The 27,479-nt window shown below is 40.4% G+C and overlaps 4 protein-coding genes and 1 pseudogene across 4 annotated transcripts; all 5 read right to left on the bottom strand.

Moving 5' to 3' along the window:
• Positions 1–518: 518 nt before the first annotated feature.
• LOC113013521 (P2Y purinoceptor 1-like) lies at positions 519–1,638 on the bottom strand. Its single transcript, XM_026154512.1, has one exon. It carries the CDS (start codon positions 1,588–1,590, stop codon positions 589–591), a length of 1,002 nt encoding a protein of 333 aa, XP_026010297.1. The 5' UTR covers positions 1,591–1,638; the 3' UTR covers positions 519–588.
• A 6,057-nt stretch (positions 1,639–7,695) lies between these two features.
• Positions 7,696–8,709, bottom strand: LOC113013732 (P2Y purinoceptor 1-like). Its single transcript, XM_026154873.1, has one exon. It carries the CDS (start codon positions 8,707–8,709, stop codon positions 7,696–7,698), a length of 1,014 nt encoding a protein of 337 aa, XP_026010658.1.
• An 8,767-nt stretch (positions 8,710–17,476) lies between these two features.
• LOC113013636 (P2Y purinoceptor 1-like) lies at positions 17,477–18,502 on the bottom strand (annotated as a pseudogene).
• Positions 18,503–21,556: 3,054 nt separating this feature from the next.
• Positions 21,557–23,708, bottom strand: LOC113013495 (P2Y purinoceptor 1-like). The gene has a single exon (XM_026154476.1). The coding sequence runs from the start codon at positions 23,090–23,092 to the stop codon at positions 22,085–22,087; it is 1,008 nt and encodes a 335-aa protein (XP_026010261.1). The 5' UTR covers positions 23,093–23,708; the 3' UTR covers positions 21,557–22,084.
• Positions 23,709–25,513: 1,805 nt separating this feature from the next.
• Positions 25,514–27,040, bottom strand: LOC113013540 (P2Y purinoceptor 1-like). The gene has a single exon (XM_026154537.1). The coding sequence runs from the start codon at positions 27,000–27,002 to the stop codon at positions 25,980–25,982; it is 1,023 nt and encodes a 340-aa protein (XP_026010322.1). The 5' UTR covers positions 27,003–27,040; the 3' UTR covers positions 25,514–25,979.
• Positions 27,041–27,479: the final 439 nt, after the last annotated feature.

Raw genomic sequence — 27,479 nt, 5'->3', positions numbered from 1 at the left:
ACAAGACCACAACTTATCTGATGAGGACCAAAAACTCCCTCATCCCAATCTGGACTCATCCTTCATTTTGACAAAACTCTTGAATGAAGGCTGAGTTTCTTGAAAAGTGCAAAAAATACAGTAATAGCACTAATATGAAATAAATTATACTAATCTGCCAGAGCTCTGTCCTGATCTATCATTAAAGTGAAAGTTGTTGTTGTAAGGAGTTTGAATAATGCAATTTTCAAGGATTAAATTACATTTATTTCAAATACATAACATCATTATTTAAAGGCTAATAGCTAGTGAAGCTAATACAGAGCAATAACAAGGAATAACAATGACATCTTGCATACAAGATAAGGAGAATGAGTTTTAAAGCAAAAGAGTAAATGCATTCCACCAGGTTTTAGTCATTCACAGAATACAAGGCAATAGAATAGGAAACAAAACATAGACAAAGGTATATATACATATTTGTCTAAACACTTGTGCCAAAACTGTTATCCAGAAAAAGTGAGTGATAATTAAGAGAATGAAGCACATTGTAGTACATAAAGCAGTCTTTAACTTACTTACTTTTGCATGCAAAGTCATTATTTACTGTTAAGATATTGCTCTGTTTGCAGTTTGTGCCACAGGCACACTGACATAGTTTGACACAAACAAACGAGTAAATGTCTGACGAAACCGCTGAAGCAGCTGTTGGAGCTGAGCAGGAATATCCAGGACATGGAGGTAAACCAGGGGGTTCAAAACACTATTCAGACACACAAGACCACGACTGATCTGATGAGCACAGAACACTCCCTTATCCCATGATGGATACTTCTTGTTGGTTGAAAAAAGTACTCTTGAATAAAGGCTAAGGTTCTTAAAAATATGGTAGGGGATGTAACAGACCGAGAAGAGCAAAATCAAAATGAACATCAACTTTAAGCTTCTTTGTTTCACCACCTTATTAATGGTATTTTTGCGGCAGAGAACAAGAGTCACATGTCCATAGCAGCCAAGAAAAATAAAGAAAGGCATAACAAACCCAGTGAGAGTCCAGCCAACACTGTATTTCAGGTAATCCTCCACATACTCGTTAGAGGTGGTATGGTAGCATTTTTCAGTTCTATTTGGTGAGTTTTTGGGAAAGAGCACGTCTGGAACACTTTGAGCACTCACCAACAGCCAAACCATGACTGAGATAGCCACAGAGGTACGGACAGTGATCCTTCTCTTTGCTTTCAGTGGATGGACAATAGCCAGGTACCTGTTCACACTTATACAAGTGAGGAATCCAATGCTGCCGTATAAATTCAAGTTGAAGCAGAATCTTGTGATCTTGCAGAAGGCATCTCCAAATATCCATTTATTCTTCATAAAGTAGTAGGCTGTTAAAAATGGAAGTGTTGGCAGTAATAAAAAATTGGCAATTCCAAGGTTCAGAAGAAAAACATTAATGTGTCCAAGAATTTTCCATTTCTGAAGCAGAGACTTCAGTCCGCATACATTAGCTCCCAGACCAATGATGAACACAAAGGTATAAATAGCAGGCAGCGTTATCTGTTCATAGACTGAACGAAACCATTCAGTCGTATTCATTCTGTCTCCTAACATGTTGTCCACAAAAAGCTAAAACATAAGACCAGATGTACATGTTCTTCCTGCTTGTGACCCTGCAAGTTTGAGATACGTGTGCAAAATCTCATGCATCCATTTCCTTGCTTGTTCACAAGAACAGCTTGTTATTGTCTTTTGAAAATAATAAAATTGTGTGTGTTAGAGTTGATTTTTTTTAGATTGTCATTTGTGCTAAGATATATATAACCATTGCTTGTATGTGTTTTGATAAAATGTTTCTTCCATATTAGGTTCCCTACATAAGATGTAGGAAGCTGTCTTGTTGCTACAAGTTTCAATCGTATCTTTAGAAACCACAAGTTCCTGTTTTTAAAAATAGTCGGACTGCTAACTTCTGTTTTTGTATAGAGCGATTTGAGAAGAGATCGCGCCATGTATGGTGTGACAGGAGATGGCACACACACACACACACTTGCTCATATATGCTTGCCTTAACTGTTATGTGGTTAACTGAACTGTGTGTAGCTGCTTTTTATTAATAAAAGGAGCCATAAGGGAAGTCAGGTTTGAAGCTAACTGAGTTCACATGAAGGATGAATAATTCTAAGACCCTGGCCGGACTTCCCTTGCAAGTGAAACAACAAAGAGCGCTGTGTTGTCTTGCTTTGTTTGCAGTTTGTTGGTCTCTGTTTCAGCGGGGTTTGTTTGAATAAACCCAATAGTGCGGTGTTTTGTCTGTGTTTTTCTGTGTCTCCTTTTTCGCATAGGTAGGCGTGTGCAGCAATTCACCAAACCTGGCACACCTGTCATTCATTAGACACTTAGCGTTCTTAAGGAGCTGCCCGACAGGGCTCTAGTGTCGCAGTATTGTCCTTTCTGGAGTGCCTCTAAACCGGCCCAGTTGCCTACTGGAGCTTGTGGATTTATTTTGCTTGTGACTGAATGGAGTTTTGTTTCCTCCCCAGGATTTTTGCCTCTCTGTTTCTCTGTTTAGCCTCGTCTGGTTCGTTTCCTTCCAGAGGTTTTTGCAGACAGTATCAAGTAAGCTCTACACCTCTCTCTATAAATTCTGGTTTATGTTTGTTCTCGGTTTTGGGCAAGACCCTCCTAATTCTCATGTTCCTCTCCCCTTAGATCGAGTGCGTTACTAGTGTGTGTTTCGTCCCCTGGACGTCCTGGCTCCACGTTACCATTTACATTCTGTTGCAAATACATTGTTTCTGAAATTCGCCCTCCACTGTTTTTTTTGGTTTTTTTTGTCTGTCCCATTTGGTTCTTTAGCCGTCAGAATTGTTGTCTGAAGGCCAAAAAGGATACCCAATGGATTTACTTTACCAAGTGAATCATCATGGCCTTGCCGTATTGGTCCATTTGATCGACCTTTGTTATTATTATTTATGTTATTTTATTTTCAGTTCTTACAGACGGGACAGACATGACTAGGGGATAGGAAAGGGAGAAAGAAAGATGAAGGAAAAGAAAAACAGAGGGGAAGAGGGACAGTGAGAAAGGGCACTTAAAAAGAGAAAGCGAGAGAGAAAAAAACTCCTGGATCACCCGTTGAGAGAAAAAGAAGAGAAAACAAGAAAAAAAAGAGAGCAACACAACACCATCGCATTAATCTAGCTAAGTGTAAACAGCAGTAAATACTAAATATTGAATGTTGTGGTGCAGCACGCAGGACCGACAGCGCACAATGTGCTTTGAGGTAGCAGCCAAGAAAGGTGTAGTTTATGTCTATGGACAGTGAACACCCGTGTGCACACCTGTGTGGATCAGCGTGCTTGTATTCAAAAGGTTTCCCCATGTAATGGTCTGCTAGAGGGTGTAGGGAGCCATAGCCCCGTCCCCCAGGGCATGAAGCAGGAATGGAGGAGATCCAGATGCCAGACATTCAGAGGCCCCAGAGTGCGAGAGCCCAAGGAGGACCACTGGAGGGGCAACCGTGCCACCCTCCTGGGAAGAGCTGAGGAGAGCCCCAGACGAGAGGTCACCCAGCAGCCACAGAGCAGAAGACAGAGGGGGCTGCACTGGTGTGCCCGCCGGCTCTGCCGGTAGCCAGCTGTGCCAGAGTGAACCAAGCCGCAGGCCCAGAGCCCGGAGACCCGAGGGCTCCCTACGCCCTGGAAGAGGCCTGACCGACCAACAGGCGCCAGGCCCTGCCAAGTAGCCACCGGGAGTGAGCTGGTACATACCTGAGCGCCCAGCCCCGGACACCAAGAACCACCAACGCACCGACCCCTGAGGGCATCAGCCACCGGCAGGGAGTGTGGTGAGGGGAGATAGGCCTCCATACTTTGGAGGGCCTGGAAGTTCCCAGAGAGGTGCAGTCTAAGACCCGACCTGACATTAGACACAGACAAACAGGCACACACATGCATTCCCACCCTCATGCACACATATACAAATACTCAGCCAACATAATTATAATGGATTGGATTTATGAGTTTTAATAAAGCTCAAGGCACCCAAAGCGCTTTACAATGCCACTATTCATTCACTCTCGCATTCACACACTGGTGGAGGCAGCTACGGTTGTAGCCACAGCTGCCCTGGGGCAGACTGACAGAAGCGAGACTGCCATATTGCGCCATCAGCCCCTCTGGCCAACACCAGTAGGCAGTAGGGTAAAGTGTCTTGCCCAAGGACACAACGACCAGGATAGAGAGGCCGGGATCGAACCGGCGACCTTCCGGTTACAGATGCGCTTCCCAATCCCCTGAGCCACGGTTGCCACATAGACACCAATGGACATTGTACACACAATCACACTCCCCAAACATACTCTATACCCCGGGTCCAGGTACCCTCGCCCCCAGAGGGGGAAACGGCACCTAGACCCAGGAGATGTTACCCTTTCCCCTGGGGTGGAGGAAAGCAGACCGCCCCGGCTCCGCAGCAGTAGGGAGGCCCCGCATCCCAGATTCCAATCGGACGGCCAACACCTCCTCCCAGAGGTGGGGTTGAAGAGACAAACCGTCCTCTGGACACCGTTAACGTGCCCACCCTCATGGCCCTATATGTATGTGTTATGTGGATGTCTAAGTTGTGGAATAAAATTGAGGCACAGGTGGCCAGAAGGGGACGAGGGGGGGATGCCTCCCCTGCACCCTGGTGACACATCTGCACCCCAAGGCCCTACTTGTGTGGGTAGGTGTGGTGGAGCGGGAAGAGGGAGGCAGTCGGGGATGGGGAGGAAAAGAAGGTAGGGGCAAGAAGCCCCTCCCTGGCGCCAGCTGATCCCAGTAGGCACCCCTGTCCTCTGACACCCACCAAGCCAAGGGGGCCCAGGCCCATCCAGACCGGGGCCTACGGCAGCAGCACCGCTAAGCCCCACAGGACCCGGGGAAGCCCACCCGACCCCACTGCAGAGGAAACTTTACCCACCCCATCATTCAATCATCTCCCAGACTACACAAGACAATAGAGACCCAGGTTGAGTTTATTCTCCACCTCTCCTATGTCTCTTTAATAAAGTTCCTTCATCGCAACTCTGTGTCTTCGTGTGTTCTGCTCTCTGAGTCCACTCGCATTTTCTCATAACACTGATTTATTTACTTCAAGTATTAATTAATTAGTTAATCACTGATTGTTAGAAGACAACTAACAGTTGCCACCATTAAGACTAAAGTCTGGGAGGTGTCCTTTAGATCTAAAGATAATATTAATTACTTTTTATGTATTTCCAAATAATATATCATGATTGTGTTCAACTTATTTACAAAGGGCATATTTTATACAGTGTTTAAATACAGCCTATAGAAAGGTTTAGCTTTGAGCTCAGGTACACTGAAGAAAAAATCAAAATTATCTTTATCATAGTAATTTTTTTTTAAAACTAGGCTATTGTTAGGTCTGTACTCGCAGGCCTTTGTAGCTCAGAGACATCCCCATGAACGAAGCAAGACAATCAGAGTTCAGTCCATTTTAACTTGCGAGACAGTCTCTGGATCCCGTCAATCGTCATTCCCCGAGGGGAGTTCAGACGGTATCTTACTGGCCTGGCTTCAAATTCACGTTCCAGGGCTTTCTTCAGGCGCCCCAGGCATCCTGGCTGTCGACAGATTTTGGTGTGTCCTCACCCTCTTCGGTGGGGGCGATTTTGGGCTCCGGTTTAAAGGACCAAATAAATGTTAGGTCTGCGTTCGCAGGCCTTGCTAGCTCAGACACTTATCCCATTGGACAAAGCAAGACAATCAGGGCTCAATCCATTTTGACTTGCAAGCGAAGCCAGTCGGATCAGGATCTTGGAGCTGAATGCTCCTCTCTTGATCCGAGCCAGCTCCAAAAAATCAGCATCCTCTCACAGCCTTTTATTCAGTGACAATAGTTACACAAACACCTCGTTGTAAAACCCATATGGTGTGTCATGAAAGCAAAGACACTGTGTGTGTGTGTGTGTGTGTGTGTGCGTGCGTGCGTGCGTGCGTGTGTGTGTGGTCATAAAAGGATCGTCTCCCCTCACTCTGTATATGGCTGAACCTCTTTAATGATCCACCATATACAAGCATAGGTGAGCCCATAAATGGCAGGAAGTAAACATTCCTTACCAAATAAGCAAACCAGAATCTTACATAAAATGTGCCTGCAGTTAAACACTATAGCTAATAGCTTCCCTCACCATCCTAGATGTAGAGGAGGGACAGAAAAATGTTTGAACATGCTGTTCAGGACAAGGTTTACAGTTTACAGGATAACATGATACCTCTTTAGCAGTCCCCAGTAATGAGCTATGCTAATTATTAATGACAAATCTTATATGCAGTAGATAACAACTGGTAAATATTGAAAAGTTCATTCATAATGGCCATGAAATGTGCATCAGAGGAATCCACCTAAATTTCACAGTGGCTCGTATGGCAGACAGGAAATCCAAAGGTTTTCTACAGAACACAGAGCTACAAGCTGGCACATGACAGAACAAAAACAAGTTAAATCTTTCACAGGAACTTAAAGGTTAAGAAGAACCATGATTATGTTGTAGAAACTGGAAGTTTGGATGTTATTAGAACAGAAGATAATGAAACAATCTGGTGAACAAAATGACAAATGAAGCAACAGCCCTTTATACCAGCTATGGCAAATATGGTCAGTGAAGGTCGCTTTAAATCTGAGGATGTATGCTTCCAATATTTTGCACAACAATTCTTAAATGTCCAAGATTTTAAACTGACCAATAACAAAAAAGAAAACAAAACAGAGGTTGCAACAACAAAATACATGGACTATACATCTGGACTGTGTGTCAGCAATAAACACAATAAACTTTACAGGCTTGAAGGTAGAATGAGTGTGAAGTGTGTGTATAAAAGTATGTATGTAGACCTTTTTGTTAAATGTGTTATTAAAAAAACAACAACAGAATAATAGTTAAAAGAATGATATAAAATGAATTACATGATGCAGTCTTTAAACTCAGCTGTGCTTGAGAAAGCCAAAGTCAATACTGACAATACAACATCTGACAATACTGCCAGACCAGCTGCCTGAGCTGAGCAGGGAAATCCTTTACAAGGAGGTAAACCAGGGGAGTCCAAACACTATCCAGACACACAAGAACACGAGTTATCTGATGGATACCAAAAACTCCCTCATCCCAATCTGGACTCATCCTCCATTTTGACAAAACTCTTGAATAAAGGCTGAGTTTCTTGAAAAGTGCAAAAAATACAGTAATAGCACTAATATGAAATAAATTATACTAATCTGCCAGAGCTCTGTCCTGATCTATCATTAAAGTGAAAGTTGTTGTTGTAAGGAGTTTGAATAATGCAATTTTCAAGGATTAAATTACATTTATTTCAGATCCATAATATCATCAGCTAAATGCTAATAGCTAGTGAAGCTAATACAGAGCAATAACAAGGAATAACAATGACATCTTGCATACATGATAAGGAGAATGAGTTTTAAAGCAAAAGAGTAAATGGATTCCATCAGGTTTTAGTCATTCACAGAATACAAGGCAATAGAATAGGAAACAAAAGATACATAAAGGTATATATATATTTGTCTAAACACTTGTGCTGTTAGAAGAACTGTTAGAAGAAGGGGAGTGATAATTAAGAGAATGAAACACATTGTAGTACATAAAGCAGTCTTTAACTTACTTACTTTTGCATGTAAAGTCATTAATCACTGTTAATATATTGCTCTGTTTGCAGTTTGTGCCACAGGCACACTGACATAGTTTGACACAAACAAACGAGTAAATGTCTGATGAAACTGCTGAAGCAGCTGTTGGAGCTGAGCAGGAATATCCAGGACATGGAGGTAAACCAGGGGGTTCAAAACACTATTCAGACACACAAGACCACGACTGATCTGATGAGCACAGAAGACTCCTTTATCCCATTTTGGCCGCATCCTGTATTTTATCAAAACTCTTGAATAAAGACTGAGGTTCTTAAAAATATGGTAGGGGATGTAACAAACTGAGAAGAGCAAGATCAAAATGAACAACAACTTTAAGCTTCTTTGTTTCACCACCTTATTAATGGTATTTTTGCGGCAGAGAACAAGAGTCACATGTCCATAGCAGCCAAGTAAGATAAGGAGTGGCATAACAAACCCAGTGAATGTCCAACCCACACTGTATTTCAGGTAATTCTCAACATACTCTGTAGAGGTGGTATGGTGACATTTTTCAGTTCTATTTGTATGAGTGTTGTTTGCAGAGGTTTTTGGGTAGAACATATCTGGAAGACTTTGAACACTCACCAACAGCCAAACCAAAACTGAGATAGCCACAGAGAGAGTGACGGTTATTTTTCCCATCACCCTCATCGGATGGACAATAGCCAGGTACCTGTACACACTTATACAGGTGAGGAATCCAATGCTGCCGTATAAATTCAAGTTGAAGCAGAATCTTGTGATCTTGCAGAAAGCATCTCCAAATATCCATTTATTCCTCATAAAATAGTATGCTGACAAAAATGGGAGAGTTGGCAAGAACAAAAAATTAACAACTCCAAGGTTCAGAAGAAACACATTAATGTGTCCAAGAATTTTCCATTTATGAAGCAAGGACCTCACCGCCCATCCGTTAGCTCCCAGACCAATGAGAAAAACAAAGGTGTAAACAGCAGGCAGAGTTACATGTTCATAGTCTGAACGAAAGAAGGAAGTCTTATTAGTTGCTATTCCTGACATGTTGTCCACACAACCTCTCTCCTTTGTAGCAGAATTAAAAGTGAAAGAAGTGAAGGGACAGCAAGTGTATCTGTTGTTGCTTGAGTTTGTTTAACAGGTCTGAACCTTTGGAATGTGGCCTTCTGTTCCTGTGGCCTTTTGCTTCCTATAAACCTTATCTTTGCTGAACATTGGGGGGGGGGGATTATTATATTCCATGTTTCAGTTTAATCTGCTTTAGGGTTTTGTTCTTAGATTTTGTGTCTTGTTCCCTCGTCTTTAGTGTAAGTTTAGTTCAGCGTCAAGTCTGCGTCTTTGTGAATTGCTTCCTGTTTTATTTTGATGGTCTCAGTCCTATGTCAGTGGATTCAGTTTTACTTCCCCGTGTCTTTTCAGCCCTAATTCCTCCCAGCTGTGTCTCCCATGCCCTGATTATTACTCTGTGTATATAAGCCTGTGTTTTCCTTTGCTCACTGTCGCTTTGTGCCCTCAGAATTGCATGTGTGTTCTTGTTTAGCGTTCTCAGTTTGGTTTATGTTTTGTTTCATGCCAGCAGTAATGCTGAGATTCTTTGAGTTTGCCATTGAGTCTCCACAAGTCCCGCGATTGGGTCTTCCATCTCTGCCTGCCCGCACACAGAGCCCTGTTTCTTTTTGCATTTTATTTTCTTCAACTCATCTCATGCATCTAACTCCTGGCTTGTTCACAAAGACTGTTGATTATTTTATCTTTTTAAAAACACGAAAACATCAGCGTGGATACCTTTTTTTATCTTTTGTTGTTTAAGTAATGAAGTAACAGTACTTTATGACATATAAAATAAAATACAGAAAATAAAGGCAAACATGTGTGGCTTTGCACTTCCTAAAGGCAATGAAAACAGTAACTCAAAACAAAAAACAAACAAAAATAAAACAACATCAGAACATATCACCAATAATGTATAGATAGGCTTGTGTGAATAAAAAGGGTTTAAGTTTGTTTTTGAATAAACGCACAAATCTTATGTCAGCAGGCAGCTTGTTCCAAAGAACAAAACCACAATGACTGAAAGCACTCTTAGTAGACTGAGATCTATTTCCGGGAACAGGTAAAACATCTGAATCTGATCCTTGAGAGGTCTGACTGAGCTGTAGACAGTGAGCAAGTCAGAGATGTACTGGGAATGATGGTACAGCCCCCACAGAGTCCTGATCTCAACATCATCGAGTGTGTCTGAGATACATGAAGAGACAGAAAGATGTCACAAGACCAACTGGGGCAAGGAGCCTCTACTATACTACATGATATTATGATATTGCCCTTCTCTCCTTTTGGGTGGCAATACTTTCTTCTTAAAGTTATTTATTTTTTTCTGTACTGTTGTGGGATCTTTACCTTACAATATAAAACACCTTGAGGCAACTGTTGGTATTGTGTTCATTTTTTGTTTAATTTCCAATCATGTAAACAATATACAGAAGTTTATTTAGGAAGGAAAAGAAAAAAATGCTATACAAAACAAAGCAAAAATACAATAAACATATTTCTATTATAATTTAGATACTACATAAAGTACAAGTTATTGGCTGATAGATTATTTGAATATGTACCACTTCTAGCTACTATGTAACACCATGATTTTTACATGGAAATTAAAGGATCTTTACTTATGTATCCCACCTTTATTTATTTATTGCATTTGGCAGGAGGTGCTGTAATCATGCTACAGTAGTTAATTTCAAGGATCACAAGATATTTCAGGGTCATCTGATCCAGCCCTAACTATATGCTTTAGCAAAAAGGAAAGTTTTAAGCCTAATCTTAAAAGTAGAGATAGTGTCTGTCTCCCGAATCCAAACTGGAAGCTGGTTCCACAGAAGAGGGGCCTGAAAACTGAAGGCTCTGCCTCCCATTCTACTTTTAAATACTCTAGGAAAAACAAGTAAGCCTGCAGTGCGAGAGCGAAGTGCTCTAATGGGGTGATATGGTACTACAGGGTCATTCAGATAAGATGGGGCCTGATTATTTAAGACCTTGTATGTGAGGAGCAGTTTATTGTGCTGAAACACAGCAAAAGAGTTCTGTGTTACTGACGGCTTCCATTACAATAACTGGCCTGCGTTACTTTTGTCAGGGATTATTTTGCCTGTCACCCGTTTGTCTGAGCCGCCACTGCCACCTACTGCCGAAACTAAATATCGCCCTAATATCACATCAGGTGGGAGCAAATGAGCTTTTTGCTCTGTGCTGATGCAAACTATTGTAACAACAAAAACAAAAACAAAAAAAATGGTGTGAGAAAAAAAGGATTCTATTTTTCCCAAACTTTTTTCACATGTTTGCTGTTATCAGTACATTTCTTTTGTACTACTAGTATACTTATCCCTGAGTAACAATTATGGTTACACATACTAATGACATCTGTTCCATGAAACATTTCCCACACTATGTTACATTCAGCAAATTAAAACTCATAGTAGAAGCTAATCATGATTCATGTTGTGCCAAGTAATTTTTCTTCCTCAAGGTTAATGAACAAGTTACTATGAATTTTCAACTGTAACCAGACTCAATATTTGGACAACAATACACTAAATTTGTTTACATATTAAGGCACTTTTACAGATGGTCATCACCATCATATGTTCAGCCACACCATTCTGTCCATTGTCTTTTGGTGGTGTGTTTGCTCTATTGTGCTTGTCACAATGTTCATGTTAACCCTCTGGGGTCCAGGGTATAATTGGCCGTTTTTGACTACTTTTGATTTTACCTCTATATTTTACTTTTAAAAACTGTTTATCTTGCTGTCCATGGTATCATTATTTTCAGCACAACCTCAAATATCAGAAATTTGAGTTATTTTTTTCATTTTGACATACTATATTAGAACAATTGATCTAAATTCAGACAAAGAAAAATACAAATCAGAGTAGAAAAAAAGTTATATTTTTTACTGTAAAAACCACAAACATGTTTAAAACGAAACATTTTCATAACTTGAAATGCAAATAGAAATGGTACATTTCTGAAAATTATTCACAAGTTTTTCAAACAAAGTTATATGGTACTATTTACCTAAAATGCAGCCATGGCCTCAGGAGTTTTTTATATAACCATTTAAAACTATTTACAAAACAATCAGGTGTTTTGCATCAAATAAGAATTTGTGTCCACTATAAGACAGAGGAGAACACCACAGGCCTAAACCCTGCAGGTCTGACAACAGGAGGTGTTTCAGTCCTGTTTTCCATGTGGAGACGGTGTTTACACCAGAATCTGCCATTGGTGGGTTTTTTGGAGCAAATGTGACATTCACTTGTATAACTGACACACAAAACAAAACATTGACTACACAACACGCTAACTATAGCCTCCAAACACGCTACACGTCACTAATGTCTCACATGTGAAAACTCGCTCTCTCTCTTTCTTTCACTCACTCGCTTTCTCTCACGGGCATCACTCCTAAAACTTCCCCCTCTTCCTAAACAACCAAGTCCCACATGTTGCCATATCATTTTTTGATTGGTTGAAATGGCACACTTTAACACCAAAAGGGAAGGGGTGTTTTTTCGTTTTCCACTCGCCAGCAGAGAGTGTTTGCTGGCGCTGTCCTTAGAAAACACAGTTTTTACCATTTCTTCCCGCTGTAAACACCACTGTTTTGTTCAGAAAAAAACATTGTGTGTATTTTTCTTCATAACTCTGCTTTTACATGGCCTATCGACACAATTTAAAGACTGGTATATAGTCTGACCCAAGGTTATATGGAGTTTCTGACTCGCTGCATCTTGTAGCTGTTTCGTCTTAAATTGGTCATGTGATCTTGACGTGCCGTCACATCCGTCGACCCCAGAGGGTTAATGTCTTTATTCTGGATCAGTTTCTTATTACTGTCTCTCACACCTTGCTGGTATATATCTTCAGGCCACCAAGGCCTCCACAGTCCCTGGGTGCAAATAGCTCCCGTTTTAATATTGTCCATATCAGCTTGTCTGACTGTGGGTTGTCCTAACACGTCGTATGTCAGCAGTTTGGGCTGTTGTCACTCTCCCTTGGGGTGTTTGAGGACAGGTGACAACCCTTGTTCACTGCTCGAGTCACTGTTTCCTTGCTCATCTTGTTGTTTATCTGATATTTGCTCATCTTGGGACTTCTGTTGGTTGTAATGTTGCTCTATTGTCTGCAACTCAGGTTCGTGTACCTATTCTGTTGTCCTGTAAGAAAGGGACAACAGGAAGGGGATTACATGAAGAGACAGAAAGATGTGAGGAAGCCTACATCTACAGAAGCGGTTTGAGGCTTTCCCAGTTGTTGTTCACCCACCTCAGATTTCAGGGTTTGAGGGATAATGCTGGTGGTACTATTTTGCTGTGGAAACCTTCAGACAACCTCACCCTCATCTTCACTCTCTATGTCCTTGTCTTGCTGTAGTAGATGTTGTTGAACTTCTCCCCCCCCCCCCCCCCCCCCCCCCCCCCCTTTTGTCTTAGGCTTTTACATCTTTTGTTTTGCTCCTGTCTGTGTGGTTTTTCTACAGGTAGGCTGTCACATGCAAGCAACAGGTTCCTGTGTACTGTGCGGCTTTTTCCTCCCCTCTCTGGCTTGATCTCATAAACTGGGATGTCAGGGCTTTTTTGATTCACCACCACATATACTGTGTCCTCCCAGTGTGACTGAAGCTTGCCTGGGCCTCCTTGCTCTTTGAGGCTGTGGAGCAGGACACTGTTCCCTGGGTGATGTTGAGCTCCGTAGATCTGACAGTTTATCTCTTGAAGCTTCTTTCTGGGCTGCCATAGATGCAGTCTCATAGGCCTCCTTCATTCGGGGTTGCCATTTTGTCACATACTCCACGTAGCTTAATTGCTGTTCCTGTGAAGGCAAGTTGAACAAGATGTCTAAAGGAAGTCTCGGAGTACGGCCAAACAACAAAGAGTACAGGAAAAATCCTGTAGCCTCATTCCGAGTGCAGTTGTAGGCGTGCACTACTTTTGCCAGTGACTACTTCCAGTCTGCCTTTTCAAGGTTAGTTAGTGTTCTCAACATGGACAATAAAGTTCTGTTGAAACGCTCCACTTGCCCATCCTTGTGGATGATATGGGGTAGTGTGAGAACCATGCAGACCACAGACTTTTTTGCAGCTGGGAAAACATGTGATTCTCAAATCCCCTGCCCATGTCATGGTGGATTCGTGCTGGGAAAGCAAAGTTCAGAGCAAAGTGATTGAAGACCTTATCCATATATACTATAGGACCTATAGTAGGACAGGAATTCTAGGACCCAACTCAGTTCCCCCACTGTGGATGGTGGTTTGTTTCTGAGAGCTTGTACAGAAACTATTTCCACTGTGTCCATGGTATATCCCTCTTCAGACACCATCCGACCAAGGAAACATACCTTTCTCTTGAAAATGTCACATTTCTGTAGGCTGAGTTTGATACCATGTTTTTGGTATCTCTGTAGGACAGCTCTGATGTGTTCAAGATTAGTATCAAATGAAGGAGAGTGGACTAGGTTGTCGTCCAAATATGGCTTACAGATTACATCCCGCAGGCCCCTTAAACAGTCCTCCATGCTCCGCTGAACTCTGCGGGGGCTGAGCTGAGGCCAAAGGGTATGCAGTTACACTGGTATAAGCCCCAAGGTGTGATGAAGGCTGTCAGGGTCCAGGAACCCCTGATGGTATGCTTTCCCCTGATCCAGAACAGAGAACCAGGAGCTGCCATGAAGGGAATCTAGCATGTCCTGAATTCTGGGAATTGGGTGCGTGTCTGGTACTGACTTCCGGTTGAATTCCCTGTAATCACAGCACAATCTCAGTTCACCTGACTTTTTCCGAACGCAGACAATTGGAGATGAGTAGGGTGACCTGGACTCTGAAATCCATCCATGGTTCAGCAGATCTTGAAGATAGTCTTTGACCTCTTGGTGCAGAGGTTTTGGCATGGATATGTAGGTCTTTCGAACAGGTGTTGTGTCATGCAATGTGATGTGCATGTTTAAGCTGGGGATGCACCCAACATCTTTATCATCATAAGCAAAAGCATGACATTCCTCTCTTAACAGCTGTCTCACAGTTTGTTGTTCATTTTTACTGAGATGGTCCATCTTAGCTAGAAGACAATTTTCAGGGTTACAGTCCAAATAGAATTCTGTCTCTATCCACCCATCATATGGGATTTCACTATCATAAGCTGCTAAAGCGACAGGAGGTTCTGTTCCCAAAACCTCAGCAAGTGGCCTGAGGTGGTAGGTGTTGTTTTTGCCACTCATTCTTAATAAGACTTGCCTGAGCTCCAGTGTCCCACAGGGCCTCTACTGGTGCCTTATCCAGGTGACACTGAACTGTACATCTTTTCCCAGTGAGACTGATGAGCTTGGTTTGCTGTTTTCAGGGTATATAATAGGGGTGCAACGATACACAAAATTCACGGTTCGGTTCGGTTCGATACTTTGGTGTCACGATTCGATATTTTTTCGATACAAAAAAAAATGTTCATGCCTTTTTAATTTGTCATTTATTAAAATTATAAGTATATATTTTAACACAAAAGTACAGTTTTTAAATTTAACCCTAACCCTTGTGCGTGTTGTTTTTTAGCTCGTCATATTGCAGCCACAGAAATTCTTTTGTCCATGAAACCATAAAGCTGCACTTTCTTTTTGCCTTATAGTCTGATTTGTCATAACTTCTCCGTTTTGTGGTAAGCTTTTCTTTGGCTGTCACTTCTTCACCCTGACCTGTCTTATTTGGCTCAGCAGAACTAAAATATATATCTGTCTGTGAAGGTTCTCAGTCATCCAGGTCATCGTAGTGAAATATATATCCTGCCGCACTCACATAAGCTCAGCGATTCTCTGCGCGATCAACCTCTCACATGTTTAAGCTGCGGGAGATTTCACTTGTCATGTTTGCGTAGTAAGCTAACAATTAATAAGACGATGTCAGAGGAATTGGTGCACAAATTATCATCACTCACAGATCAGTGCTGTCGCTCTCTATACACAGTTCGCGCGATTGCAAAGTGAAAGCAAAAAAACAAGCGCAAATTCAAACACGATTTCAATATGTCACATATTGACAGTGGCTCACCCAATGACATAATTACCCAGCTACATTTCTGAAAGAATGCAAAAGCATTGACATATATTTTTCCTTCCTACAATAGCCCGACAGGCAGAGCAGAGATAGCCCCGGGACATCGGGCTAGCGATATTGCGAGCCCTGTATCTGATTGAGGAATCACTCATCTTTGGAAAAGAGAGTTTATTACAGAGAAATGTCCCTTTCCAAAATAAAAGCTATACTATCCGCTTCTTCTGGGCTATATTCTCAGCAGCATATTAAACATATCAGGTCTCCATAAGGAGAATCCTGTGCTAACAGCTGTCTAAATGACTCGGCTAAAGTTTGTAGCATGCATGCTTGTTTTTGTCTTTGCACTAGGATGATGTCGGTGTAAATGTGCAGTCATATTCGTTGTGTTCCCACTAGTGCTTTCAGGTTAATCTCGTTGAAATAACCTTAACGCCACAACACGGCAAATCTCCGTTAACGAGCTACCCTATACAGAGGGGCTAGACGGCCAACACGTTAACGAGCTAACTGCGCTAACACACTAGCTCCCACCCATGTAATTGAGCATTGCATGGCACATCCAACATACTGTTTTACTTTAGTCCATGACTCGCTTACCTTCAGGGTCATACGTCACATGAAAACCAAAATAATTCCAAACGCCAGATCTGAATGAGGGTGGGGAGGTCCACTTCTGTCTCGCTAGCTTGCCCTGCGCTCTTCCTTCTGACCATGCTGTCTGTGTTGAGTGCTCAGTGAATCTGCGTTCGACTACTCCGCCTAGGCTGCACTCTCGAGCCTAGGCGGAGTAGTCAAATGCAGATTCACTGAGCGCTCAACACAGACAGCATCGTCAGAAGGAAAGTTGATAAAATAAATTACAAATTTTGTATTGTTCTTTTTTTTTTCTCCCCTTTGATTTTCTTTCTTTCTCTCCCCCTCTTTCTTTCATTCTTTCCCCCTGTCCTATCCCACAGTCATGTCTGTCCCGTTTGCAACTGAAAATAAAATAAATTCATAATTATAATAAAGGTCAATCAAATGGACCAATATGATGATCCACTTAAAATAAATCCTCTTGGCATCTTTCTTGGCCTCAAGACAACAATTCTGATGGCTATAGATCCAAACGGGACACAAAAAAAAAAAAAAAAAAATTGAAAAAAATTGTATTGTTCGATACATATGCGTACCGAACCGAAAGCACTGTATCGAACGGTTCAATATCGATACGAATATCGTTGCACCCCTAGTATATAACCATTAGATGTGTCGCTTGTCAATTTGTTGTTGTTTTGCTCTTTGGGGGCAGTTTCAGTGTGTGTAGAGTCATTTTGTGGTGCTTGTTGATGCGAGATGTTTTGCACAGAGACAGGATTTATCTGGGTCCTGGATGATGAGTGGGCTACTGTGGGATGTAGCTCAGTAGCCCGCTCCTGTTTCCTGTCTAAACCCTTGAGACAGGTGACCCTCCTGACCACAACGGTAGCAGTGTCTACAGAGGTCACCAAGCTGAGCCTCTCTGCACATTTGACAACCTCTTGCACGAACACATAAGGAACACATCTGAGACTTGTTCTCGATGCCCAAAATACTCAGGGGTGCCGCACTGACTTAGTCAAAACCAGTGAAATTTTGTACAGTGGGATTACAATTACAACAAAGATGCATGTGTGTAGAGCTGGTTTATTTAAAACATTTTTAAGATTTCTAACATATGGCAAACTTGTTAAACTTTATCAGACTGTGTCACAGGGATTCTGCCACTCCTTGATTTCGGCCAATTAAAGATCTGGCGAGTTCGCTGGAGCAGCTGTTGGAATCGAGTAGGGAAATCCTTTACATGGAGGTAAACCAGGGGAGTCAAAACACTGTTCAAACACACAATTCCACGACTTATCTGGTGAGCCCCAAAGACTCCCTCATCCCAATCTGGACATTTCCCCTGTTTTGACAAAACTCTTGAATAAAGGCTGAGGTTCTTGAAAATATGATAGGGGATGTAACAAACCGAGAAGAGAAGGCACAAGATGAATAATAACTTTAAAACTCGTTTTTTCACCACCTCCTTTATGGTATTTGCATGACAGAGAACAAGAGTCACATGTCCATAGCAGCCAAGTAAAACAAGGAGTGGCATAACAAACCCAGTCAATGTCCAACACACACTGTATTTCAGATAATCCTCCACATACTCGTTAGAGGTGGTATGGTAGCATTTTTCAGTTTTATTTGGTGAGATTTTGGAGAAGAAGATATCTGGAAGACTTTGAGCACTCACCAACAGCCAAACCAAAACTGAGATAGCCATAGAGTGAGTCACAGTTATTCTCCCCATCATCCTCATTGGATGGACAATAGCCAGGTACCTGTACACACTTATACAGGTGAGGAATCCAATGCTGCCGTATAAATTCAAGTTGAAGCAGAATCTTGTGATCTTGCAGAAGGCATCTCCAAATATCCATTTACTGTCCATAAAGTAGTACGCTGACAAAAATGGGAGTGTTAGCAGGAACAAAAAATTAGCAACTCCAAGGTTCAGAAGGAACAGATTAATGTGTCGAAGTTTCTTCTTTTTTTGCAGCAGAGACTTCAGTCCCAATCCATTTCCTCCCAGACCAACAATCATAACAAAGGCATAAATGGCAGGTAGAATTTTGTGTTCATGGAGTTTTAAGTTGCCTGAAGTACAGGATCTGTTATTCATTGTGCTTCTAAAGTAAAGTCTGCACAATCTTCCCCCTTCATGGAGAGTTCTATGTCATAAAGTGAAAGAAAACACACCCTTTTTTATTTTTTTACAATTTATATGTCATGTTCAACCTTGAAACCCTGCACACTGAAGCATAAGACTGAGATCTAAAGTAAATGCAACACGTCTAATAGATATGTATGCAATCTTAATCTTGCCTTTGGGCCTTGTTTGGAATGTGAAAGTTATGAATTAAAGTTGCTACTACCCTTTGTCTAGAATTGTAACAGGCTGCAAACACATTAGGAAACTCAGGTGTTTAAACCTGTGATAATTCTGAGTTTCTTGTAATAAAGCAACGCCTGCATGTTGTTTTTTGAGATGGTTAAATATCTTTGACCTCTTTCCCCTGTGCGTAATGATGTAATGATGTAATGATGAACGCTGCGTGTTCCGCTTAGATGGGTGAAGAGAATGGAAAAACATCACTTGTTTGTAAATAAAAAGAAGAAAAATGTGTGGCGAGAGGCTCCATAAGTCTGATTATGTGTGAGCATATTAACTAATATGACCAGGAGTGTATGAGCTTGAGTGTGCGTGACCTATATGTCCCTGTGAGGCTGTGGTGAATGTGCTCCCGTTAATCACATATGTGTGTGTGATCATGCTGTGTGAGTGTGTAGAAATAGAGGGTGTTGTTTGTGGTTGCATAGGGAAACAGGTGATCCATGCAGTGAAAGAAAGAAGGGCGTAAAAACAAGCAAGGAGAAGGATGAGCTGGAGGGATGAAAGAGAAGACAGAGAGAGAGAGAAAAAAACAAAAATTAAAAAAAAAGTAAAAGTAAAAATAAATAAAAATAAACCGGAAACATTCCGGTTCAGGTGTTAGCGGAGAGTGACGGTGTTTTAGCTGTTATGGAATAGCACTGAATTAGCGTTCTGTGATTCTGTGACTCTTGAAATGCACTACACCAACAATTTAATACACACCCTGGTGTGTAATTTAAGACATAAGAGATTTCTAAAAGTAAATACTGTACTGTAAACATGAGGTTGACAGTAGGCCGACAAAGAATGTCCTTGTCCTTGTCTAAAAGGCTAGCAGTCAGTATTAATACATGTAAATCTCATTTTAGCAAATGGTATTCGGTTCAGTTCAATACTTTCGTGTCTTGGTTCGATATTTTTTCGATATAAAAAAATGTTCATGCCTTTTTTAATTTGTAATTGATTAAAATTATACATGTTTCTTTTAACTCGAGAAATCACTCATATGTGGAAAAGCTATACTGTACCCTTCTTCTGGGGTATATTCTCAGCAGCATATTAAACATATCAGGCCCCCTTAAAAGGAACTACTCTCTGAAGAACCTCCCCTCACACTCATCTTCTGGAGTGCTAGCACTTAGTTGTAACGGGGCTCAAGTACTCTCAGCCTTCCCTGAAACCCGTTGTTTTCTACAACAGAAAATAGTCGCATGTCGACAGCTATAAAAGTAGCCATTGCCCTGTTTCTTTTGCCCTCTAAGAATCATGTGCTAACGGCTGTCTCGGGTAAAGTTTGTAGCATGCGTGCTTGTCTGTTTCCACCGATGTAATTGAGCATTGCCTGGCACGTCCGACTTACTGTTTTGTCCACGCTTACCATCAGGGTCATGCTTCACATGAAAACCAAAATAGTTCCAAACGCCAGATCTCAATGATGGTAGAGGAGGTTCAATTTCGGGTAGCGTTGAGGCAGTTGCCATGTTGCAACGAGCTTAACTTCTGTCTCACTAGTGAGTGAATGCGTATGGGTACTCAGTGGATCTGAGCTCGACAGTGCAGCCTAGGCAGAGTAGTCGAACGCAGATCCACTGAGCTCTCAACACAGACAGCATCGTCAGAGAAAAAGTTGATAAAATAAATTAAAAATTCAGCATTGCTCAATACATATGCGTGCCGAACCAAAAGCACTGTATTGAACCATTCAATACAGATACATTGTAGCACCCCTAAGATATATATATTCATTCCTTCTAGTTAACATTTCACTTATGATTTTACATTATGCACTTTTATGCTAATTTAATTCCTTGTTTGTTCTGTATCTGCTGCTTCTCCCATGTATCAGTGACAGTTATCTGCTTGCATACCTAGTACTTGCTTTGGTCCTATTTCTATTATCTTCCTTTTACTCTCTATGTTACTTATTAAGCACCTTGGTATACCCTTGGTTTTAAGTGTGCTTTATAAATAAAGTTTATTATTATTATAAAACATCATAAAACTGCTCACCCAACCTGTCGGCAGTTTTATGATTGAAACAAAAGGTTAAAGTCTTCCTCTGTTTGGAGTTTAAATGTGAAAGCAAAAGTTCTCTGAAAGCATGGTGGAAGTTTCTAAAAATGACTTCATTAATCTCATGCAAACATACACTAATCTGGAACAACTGTGACATAATACAGAACATTAATATGATTACCTTCCCAGATTGGAGTTGTCAAGGAATGAAATACTTACAACATATATTAGAATGAACAGACTTTATTTCATTTGACAGACTAGTTGTACAGTATGGGATTAACAAGAAAAGAATGTGAAAGTAAAATTTTGTCTTTAAATAAAAGTCTTTAAATTAAATTGAAGACTTTAAATACATTTTTTTAAAATAGTCAATTAAACATTTTACATTTTTAAGTTCAAAAAGATGGAGAGAAATACATAAAAAAATATTATAGTTAGAAATCCATCAATTACTTTCTTAGAAAGGATAACTCTTTACTGTCATTTACAGTTCAAAAAATGTTATGACTTATAAAAATAATGAATCTAGGGTGTGTGTGTGTGTGTGTGTGTGTGTGTGTGTGTGTGTGTGTGTGCCCTTGCTTAGAGCAGTATACATCAAATACTATACATTAGAATTCCAGAGCAAACTAAAAGCCAAATATTGTGTATCTTATGTCAAATATGAATCACATGTTCACTGCCAAGCTGACTTATAGTAGGCATGAAACAAAAGTTAATGTTGATTAAATTTCACCAACACTGTTCTACTGCTATACAAACGCAATAATCCAGCAGATGTTTTTTATGGGAAATTATTTTGCTGTACACATAACCTACACAAATCTAAAGAAAAGTGGTTACTAACCTGAAAACTGTGTCAGTGAACATAAAATAAATGATACTAATCTGCCAGCGCTCTTTCCTGATCTTTGCTTAAATTAAAAGTGTCACGATCCTGGGTCTGTGACCCAGCATTTCTATGGCAGGTTAAGAAGCAGTTCCTTGTGTTAGTTACTATAGCTATTCCTCTGTTTAGCATTTGTTGAGATCACCTTAGCTTTCTTATCTGGTCTTTAGTTTCTGTTGTCTTGCCTCCAATCCCCTACGCATGTGTAGTCATGTCTCAGTGGTTGTTTATATTTTCAATGTGACAAAAAAAAATGTTGCTGTAAAGGATTTGAATAATGCAATTTTCAATAATGCAATTTTCGATGCAGGGCAACAGAAGAACAACAAACACAGAAACAAAGCTTTTTTATTTATAAATCCATTTGAGCCAAAACCGTTATCCCGAAAAAGATAGTATAGACAGTATAATACGTAAAACAGTCTTTACACTCTACTCTAAAAGACAAAGTCAAAGTCACTAATTACTGTTGAGATATTGTTGTGGTCACTGTTTGTTCCACGGGTACACTGCCGTATTCTGACACAAACAAACGAGTAAATGTCTGACGAAACTGCTGAAGCAGCTGTTGGAGCTGAGCAGGAATATCCATGACATGGAGGTAAACCAGGGGGTTCAAAACACTATTCAGACACACAAGACCACGACTGATCTGATGAGCACAGAAGACTGTCTTATCCCATGATGGATACTTCTTGTTGGTTGAAAAAAGTACTCTTGAATAAAGGCTAAGGTTCTTAAAAATATGGTAGGGGATGTAACAGACCGAGAAGAGCAAAATCAAAATGAACATCAACTTTAAGCTTCTTTGTTTCACCACCTTATTAATGGTATTTTTGCGCCAGAGAACAAGAGTCACATGTCCATAGCAGCCAAGAAAAATAAGGAAAGGCATAACAAACCCAGTCAATGTCCAACCCACACTGTATTTCAGATAATTCTCAACATACTCTGTAGAGGTGGTATGGTGACATTTTTCAGTTCTATTTGTTGAGTTTTTGGGAAAGAGCACGTCTGGAAGACTTTGAGCACTCACCAACAGCCAAACCATGACTGAGATAACCACAGAATTACGGACAGTGATCCTTCTCTTTGCTTTCATCGGATGGACAATAGCCAGGTACCTGTACACACTTATACAGGTGAGGAATCCAATGCTGCCGTATAAATTCAAGTTGAAGCAGAATCTTGTGATCTTGCAGAAAGCATCTCCAAATATCCATTTATTCCTCATAAAATAGTAGGCTGACAAAAATGGGAGAGTTGGCAGGAACAAAAAATTAGCAACTCCAAGGTTCAGAAGAAACACATTAATGTGTCCAAGAATTTTCCATTTCTGAAGTAAGGACCTCACCGCCCATCCGTTAGCTCCCAGACCAATGATAAAAACAAAGGTGTAAACAGCAGGCAGAGTTACATGTTCATAGTCTGAACGAAAGAAGGAAGTTTTATTAGTTGCTATTCCTGACATGTTGTCCACACAACCTCTCTCCTTTGTTGCAGAATTAAAAGTGAAAGAAGTGAAGGGACAGCAAATGCACCTGTTGTTGCTTGAAGCCCTAAATGTTGAGTTTCAGGTTTCAGAGCTGAGATAAACATCTTTGCATCATCCCGTAACCCTCTGATTTGTTTTGATAGATCTGAACCTTTGAAATGTGGCCTCCTGTTCCTGTGGCCATTTGCTTTTTTATGAACCTTATCTTTATTCCTGTTATTGTAGCCTGTTACCCCATGATCAGTGACAAAACCCTTTTAACTTTTACCTTTTTGTTCTTTGTATGTAATTAGCAACCCTTCCACTACTCTCTGTTACCCTTCTGGTATAAATAACAGTGGTCTGGTTTACCCACTCATACCCACTCTCTGTGTCTGTAAATCCATCTTGTAAAGGTATACTTTGATAAGCACACCACCACAGCAAACAAAAGGAAAAAGGACCTGAAGTCAGATTTTTTTCTTCAACACATCTCATGCATCTAATTCCTTGCTTTTTCACAAAGACTGTAGATTATTTTATCTTTTTAAAAACACTGCATGAAAATATAAAATCCATCATTGTGGATAACTTTTTTGTCTTTTTTGTTTAAGTAATGAAGTAACAGCACTTTATGATATGTTAAATAAATAAAACTCAGTGTGCTTAACACAGAAAATAAAGACAGATTTGTCTTTAAACTTCCTACAAGAAATGAAAACAGTAAAACCAAAGAAAAAACAATAACTGAAAGCACTCTTAGTAGACTGAGATCTATTTCTGGGAACATGTAAAACATCTGAATCTGATCCTTGAGAGGTCTGACTGAGCTGTAGACAGTGAGCAAGTCAGAGATGTACTTGGAACGATGGTACAGCCCCCACAGAGTCCTGATCTCAACATCATCGAGTGTGTCTGAGATTGCATGAAGAGACAGAAAGATGTGAGGAAGCTTACATCTACAGAAGATCTGTGGTTAGTTCTCCAAGATGATTGGAACAACCTACCAGTCGAGTTCGTTCAAAAACTGTGTGCAAGTGTGCCTAGCAGTATATGCTGTTTTGAAGGCAAAGGGTGGTCACACCAAATATTGATTTGTCTTAGCTTTCTCTTTTGTTCATTCACTTGATGAAAATAAAAGATTAGCACTTCCATTTTTGAAAGCATTCTTTGTTTACAGCATATTTTTTTTCACCTGCCTAAAACCTTTGCACAGTGCCGTATGTCTGGATTTATTATGTGTTGTGCATTGTTTATGTTATGAAACGGCTGTGTGCAGGCAGGAAAAGGACCCAAAGTGCAGACACTCAGAGGCAAAACGTGAACTCCAAAAAGGTAACACAACAGAGACTCCAAGGGTGGCGGGCGGGCTGCACAGCAAGATGAGGGTAGATCACAGTAAAGACACAAAGAAACACGGGGCTTAAATACACAGAGGGAGCAATCAGGGAATGGGAAACAGGAGGGAAACACAGCTGGGGCAAATCAGGCCTAACGAGACAAAGGAATTAAAACCAGACACATTAACATGAGACACGGACTTTCAAAGTAAAACAGGAAACATAACACAGAGACGCATGACTTGACACAAGGATACAGCAGACAGGGGAGACAGCAACTATGGATCACAGACAGAAAACCAGAACACTAAAACTCTAACAAAACCCACACAGAAAACCTAAACTAAGAATAAACCTATAAACCATAAGGCACAGCTAGAATATAATGAAATAAACTAAATCAAAGAACCAAAAACACAAAACACTGGGTCGACGACCCAGGCACCCTAACAGTTTAGTCTTCTAGCTTGGTATTATTTTCCACTGCTCCCTACTTTAGTTATCCACGTTTCTATTTCCTAGTTCATTGTCTGATTTGGTTGGTTCTCTTTCACGTCCAGTCTGTCTCTGTCTCATCTGTGTGTACGTGTGTCAGTTGTGTGTTGTCAGTTTGCTCATCACGTCTTTCATCTCTGTGTTCTCTGCTTGTCTCTTCTTGTTTTACTTTGTTAGTCTCCGTCTGCATGAGTAGTTCTTAAACCTTTGCAATATAAGTTAAAAAAATAATCTATAAATCTTAAATCAACATGAACACTTCAACACAAGACCAACTGGGGCAAGAAGCCTCTACTATACTACATGCACTTGTGTATGATATTGCCCTTCTCTCCTTTTGGGTGGCAAAATTCTAAAAATTATTTATTTTTTCTATACTATTGTAGGATCTTTACATTATAATATAAAACACCTTGAGGCAACTGTTGGTGTTGTGTTGATTTTTTGTTTAATTTTTGATCATGTAAACAGTATACAAAAGTTTGTTTAGGAAAGAAAAGAAAAAATGCAATACAAAATAAAGCTAAATACAATAAACATATATAATTTAGACACTACATAAAGTACAGGTCATTATCATTTCAGCATATTTTGCCACAAAGGTAAGATAATGACATTACTGTTTAACTATAGTGTTATGAGGGTCTTGGTGGCCTCTCATAATAAGCCAAGGGGTGTGGGTGAAAGCGTCTCATAGATATTAGCTGATTAGATGATTAGCTGTACCAATTCTAGGCACTGCTGTCTATGTAACATCATTTTACCAGGATGCTTTACATGGAAAATAAAGGATCTTTACTTATGTATCGCACCTTTATTTATTGATTGCATTTAGCAGGAGGTGCTGTAATCATGCCACAGTTGTCCATTTCAAGGATCACAAGATATTTGCATCAGAAATAAAATATTGTTATTAAGTGGCTGCTAATGTTGACTTAGTCAAAACCAGTGGAATTTTACACAGTGTGAATACAATTACAACAAAGATGCATGTGTGTAGAGCTGGTTATGTAAAACATTTTTAAGATTTCTAATATATGGCAAACTTGTTAAACTTTATCAGACTGTGTCACAGGGATTCTGCCACTCCTTGATTTCGGCCAATTAAAGATCTGGCGAGTTCGCTGGAGCAGCTGTTGGAATCGAGTAGGGAAATCCTTTACATGGAGGTAAACCAGGGGAGTCAAAACACTGTTCAAACACACAATTCCACGACTTATCTGGTGAGCCCCAAAGACTCCCTCATTCCAATCTGGACATTTCCCCTGTTTTGACAAAACTCTTGAATAAAGGCTGAGGTTCTTGAAAATATGATAGGGGATGTAACAAACCGAGAAGAGAAGGCACAAGATGAATAACAACTTTAAAACTCGTTTTTTCACCACCTCCTTTATGGTATTTGCATGACAGAGAACAAGAGTCACATGTCCATAGCAGCCAAGTAAAATAAGGAGTGGCATAACAAACCCAGTCAATGTCCAACCCACACTGTATTTCAGATAATCCTCCACATACTCGTTAGAGGTGGTATGGTAGCATTCTTCAGTTTTATTTGGTGAGATTTTGGAGAAGAAGATATCTGGAAGACTTTGAACACTCACCAACAGCCAAACCAAAACTGAGATAGCCATAGAGTGAGTCACAGTTATTCTCCCCATCATCCTCATTGGATGGACAATAGCCAGGTACCTGTACACACTTATACAGGTGAGGAATCCAATGCTGCCGTATAAATTCAGGTTGAAGCAGAATCTTGTGATCTTGCAGAAGGCATCTCCAAATATCCATTTACTGTCCATAAAGTAGTACGCTGACAAAAATGGGAGTGTTAGCAGGAACAAAAAATTTGCAACTCCAAGGTTCAGAAGGAACAGATTAATGTGTCGAAGTTTCTTCTTTTTCTGCAGCAGAGACTTTAGTCCCAATCCATTTCCTCCCAGACCAACAATCATAACAAAGGCATAAATGGCAGGTAGAATTTTGTGTTCATGGAGTTTTAAGTTGCCTGAAGTACAGGAACTGTTATTCATTGTGCTTCTAAAGCAAAAGTCTGCACAATCTCCCCCCTTCATGGAGAGTTATATGTCATGAAAGTGAAAGAAAACACACCCTATTTTTGTTTTTTTTGTTTTAACAATTTATACGTCATGTTCAAGCTTGAATTCCTGCCCACTGAAGCATAAGACTGAGCTCGCAAGTAAATGCAACATGTCTAATAGATATGCATGCAATCTTAATCTTGCCTTTGGGCATTGTTTGGAATATGAAAGCAAGCAGCTTATTGTTTTTGTATTTTTACTATATTTTTCAATAAATCTAAAAATGAACATCCTCACATTTTCACACAAGTTCTCAAAGTACACAAAGACACTTAAACCAAAACAAAGAAATGCAGAAATATAATATTTGAGGCCTGTCTGGTGGTGGCATGCAAGAGTGGGCAGGCATGGAATCCTAAAATTCACCAGGTGTTGCAAATGCTTTTGCAGGATAGTCAGTGTCAACAAGAACTCGTATTACTAGATGTAAACGGGAAGCTTAGGTCTCTT

The sequence above is a fragment of the Astatotilapia calliptera genome, chromosome 20 (genome assembly GCF_900246225.1).
Source record: "Astatotilapia calliptera chromosome 20, fAstCal1.2, whole genome shotgun sequence".
Classification (NCBI taxonomy): domain Eukaryota; kingdom Metazoa; phylum Chordata; class Actinopteri; order Cichliformes; family Cichlidae; genus Astatotilapia; species Astatotilapia calliptera.
The sequence above is the reverse complement of the archived record's forward strand: the minus strand, read 5'-3'. Positions and strand labels throughout refer to the sequence as shown.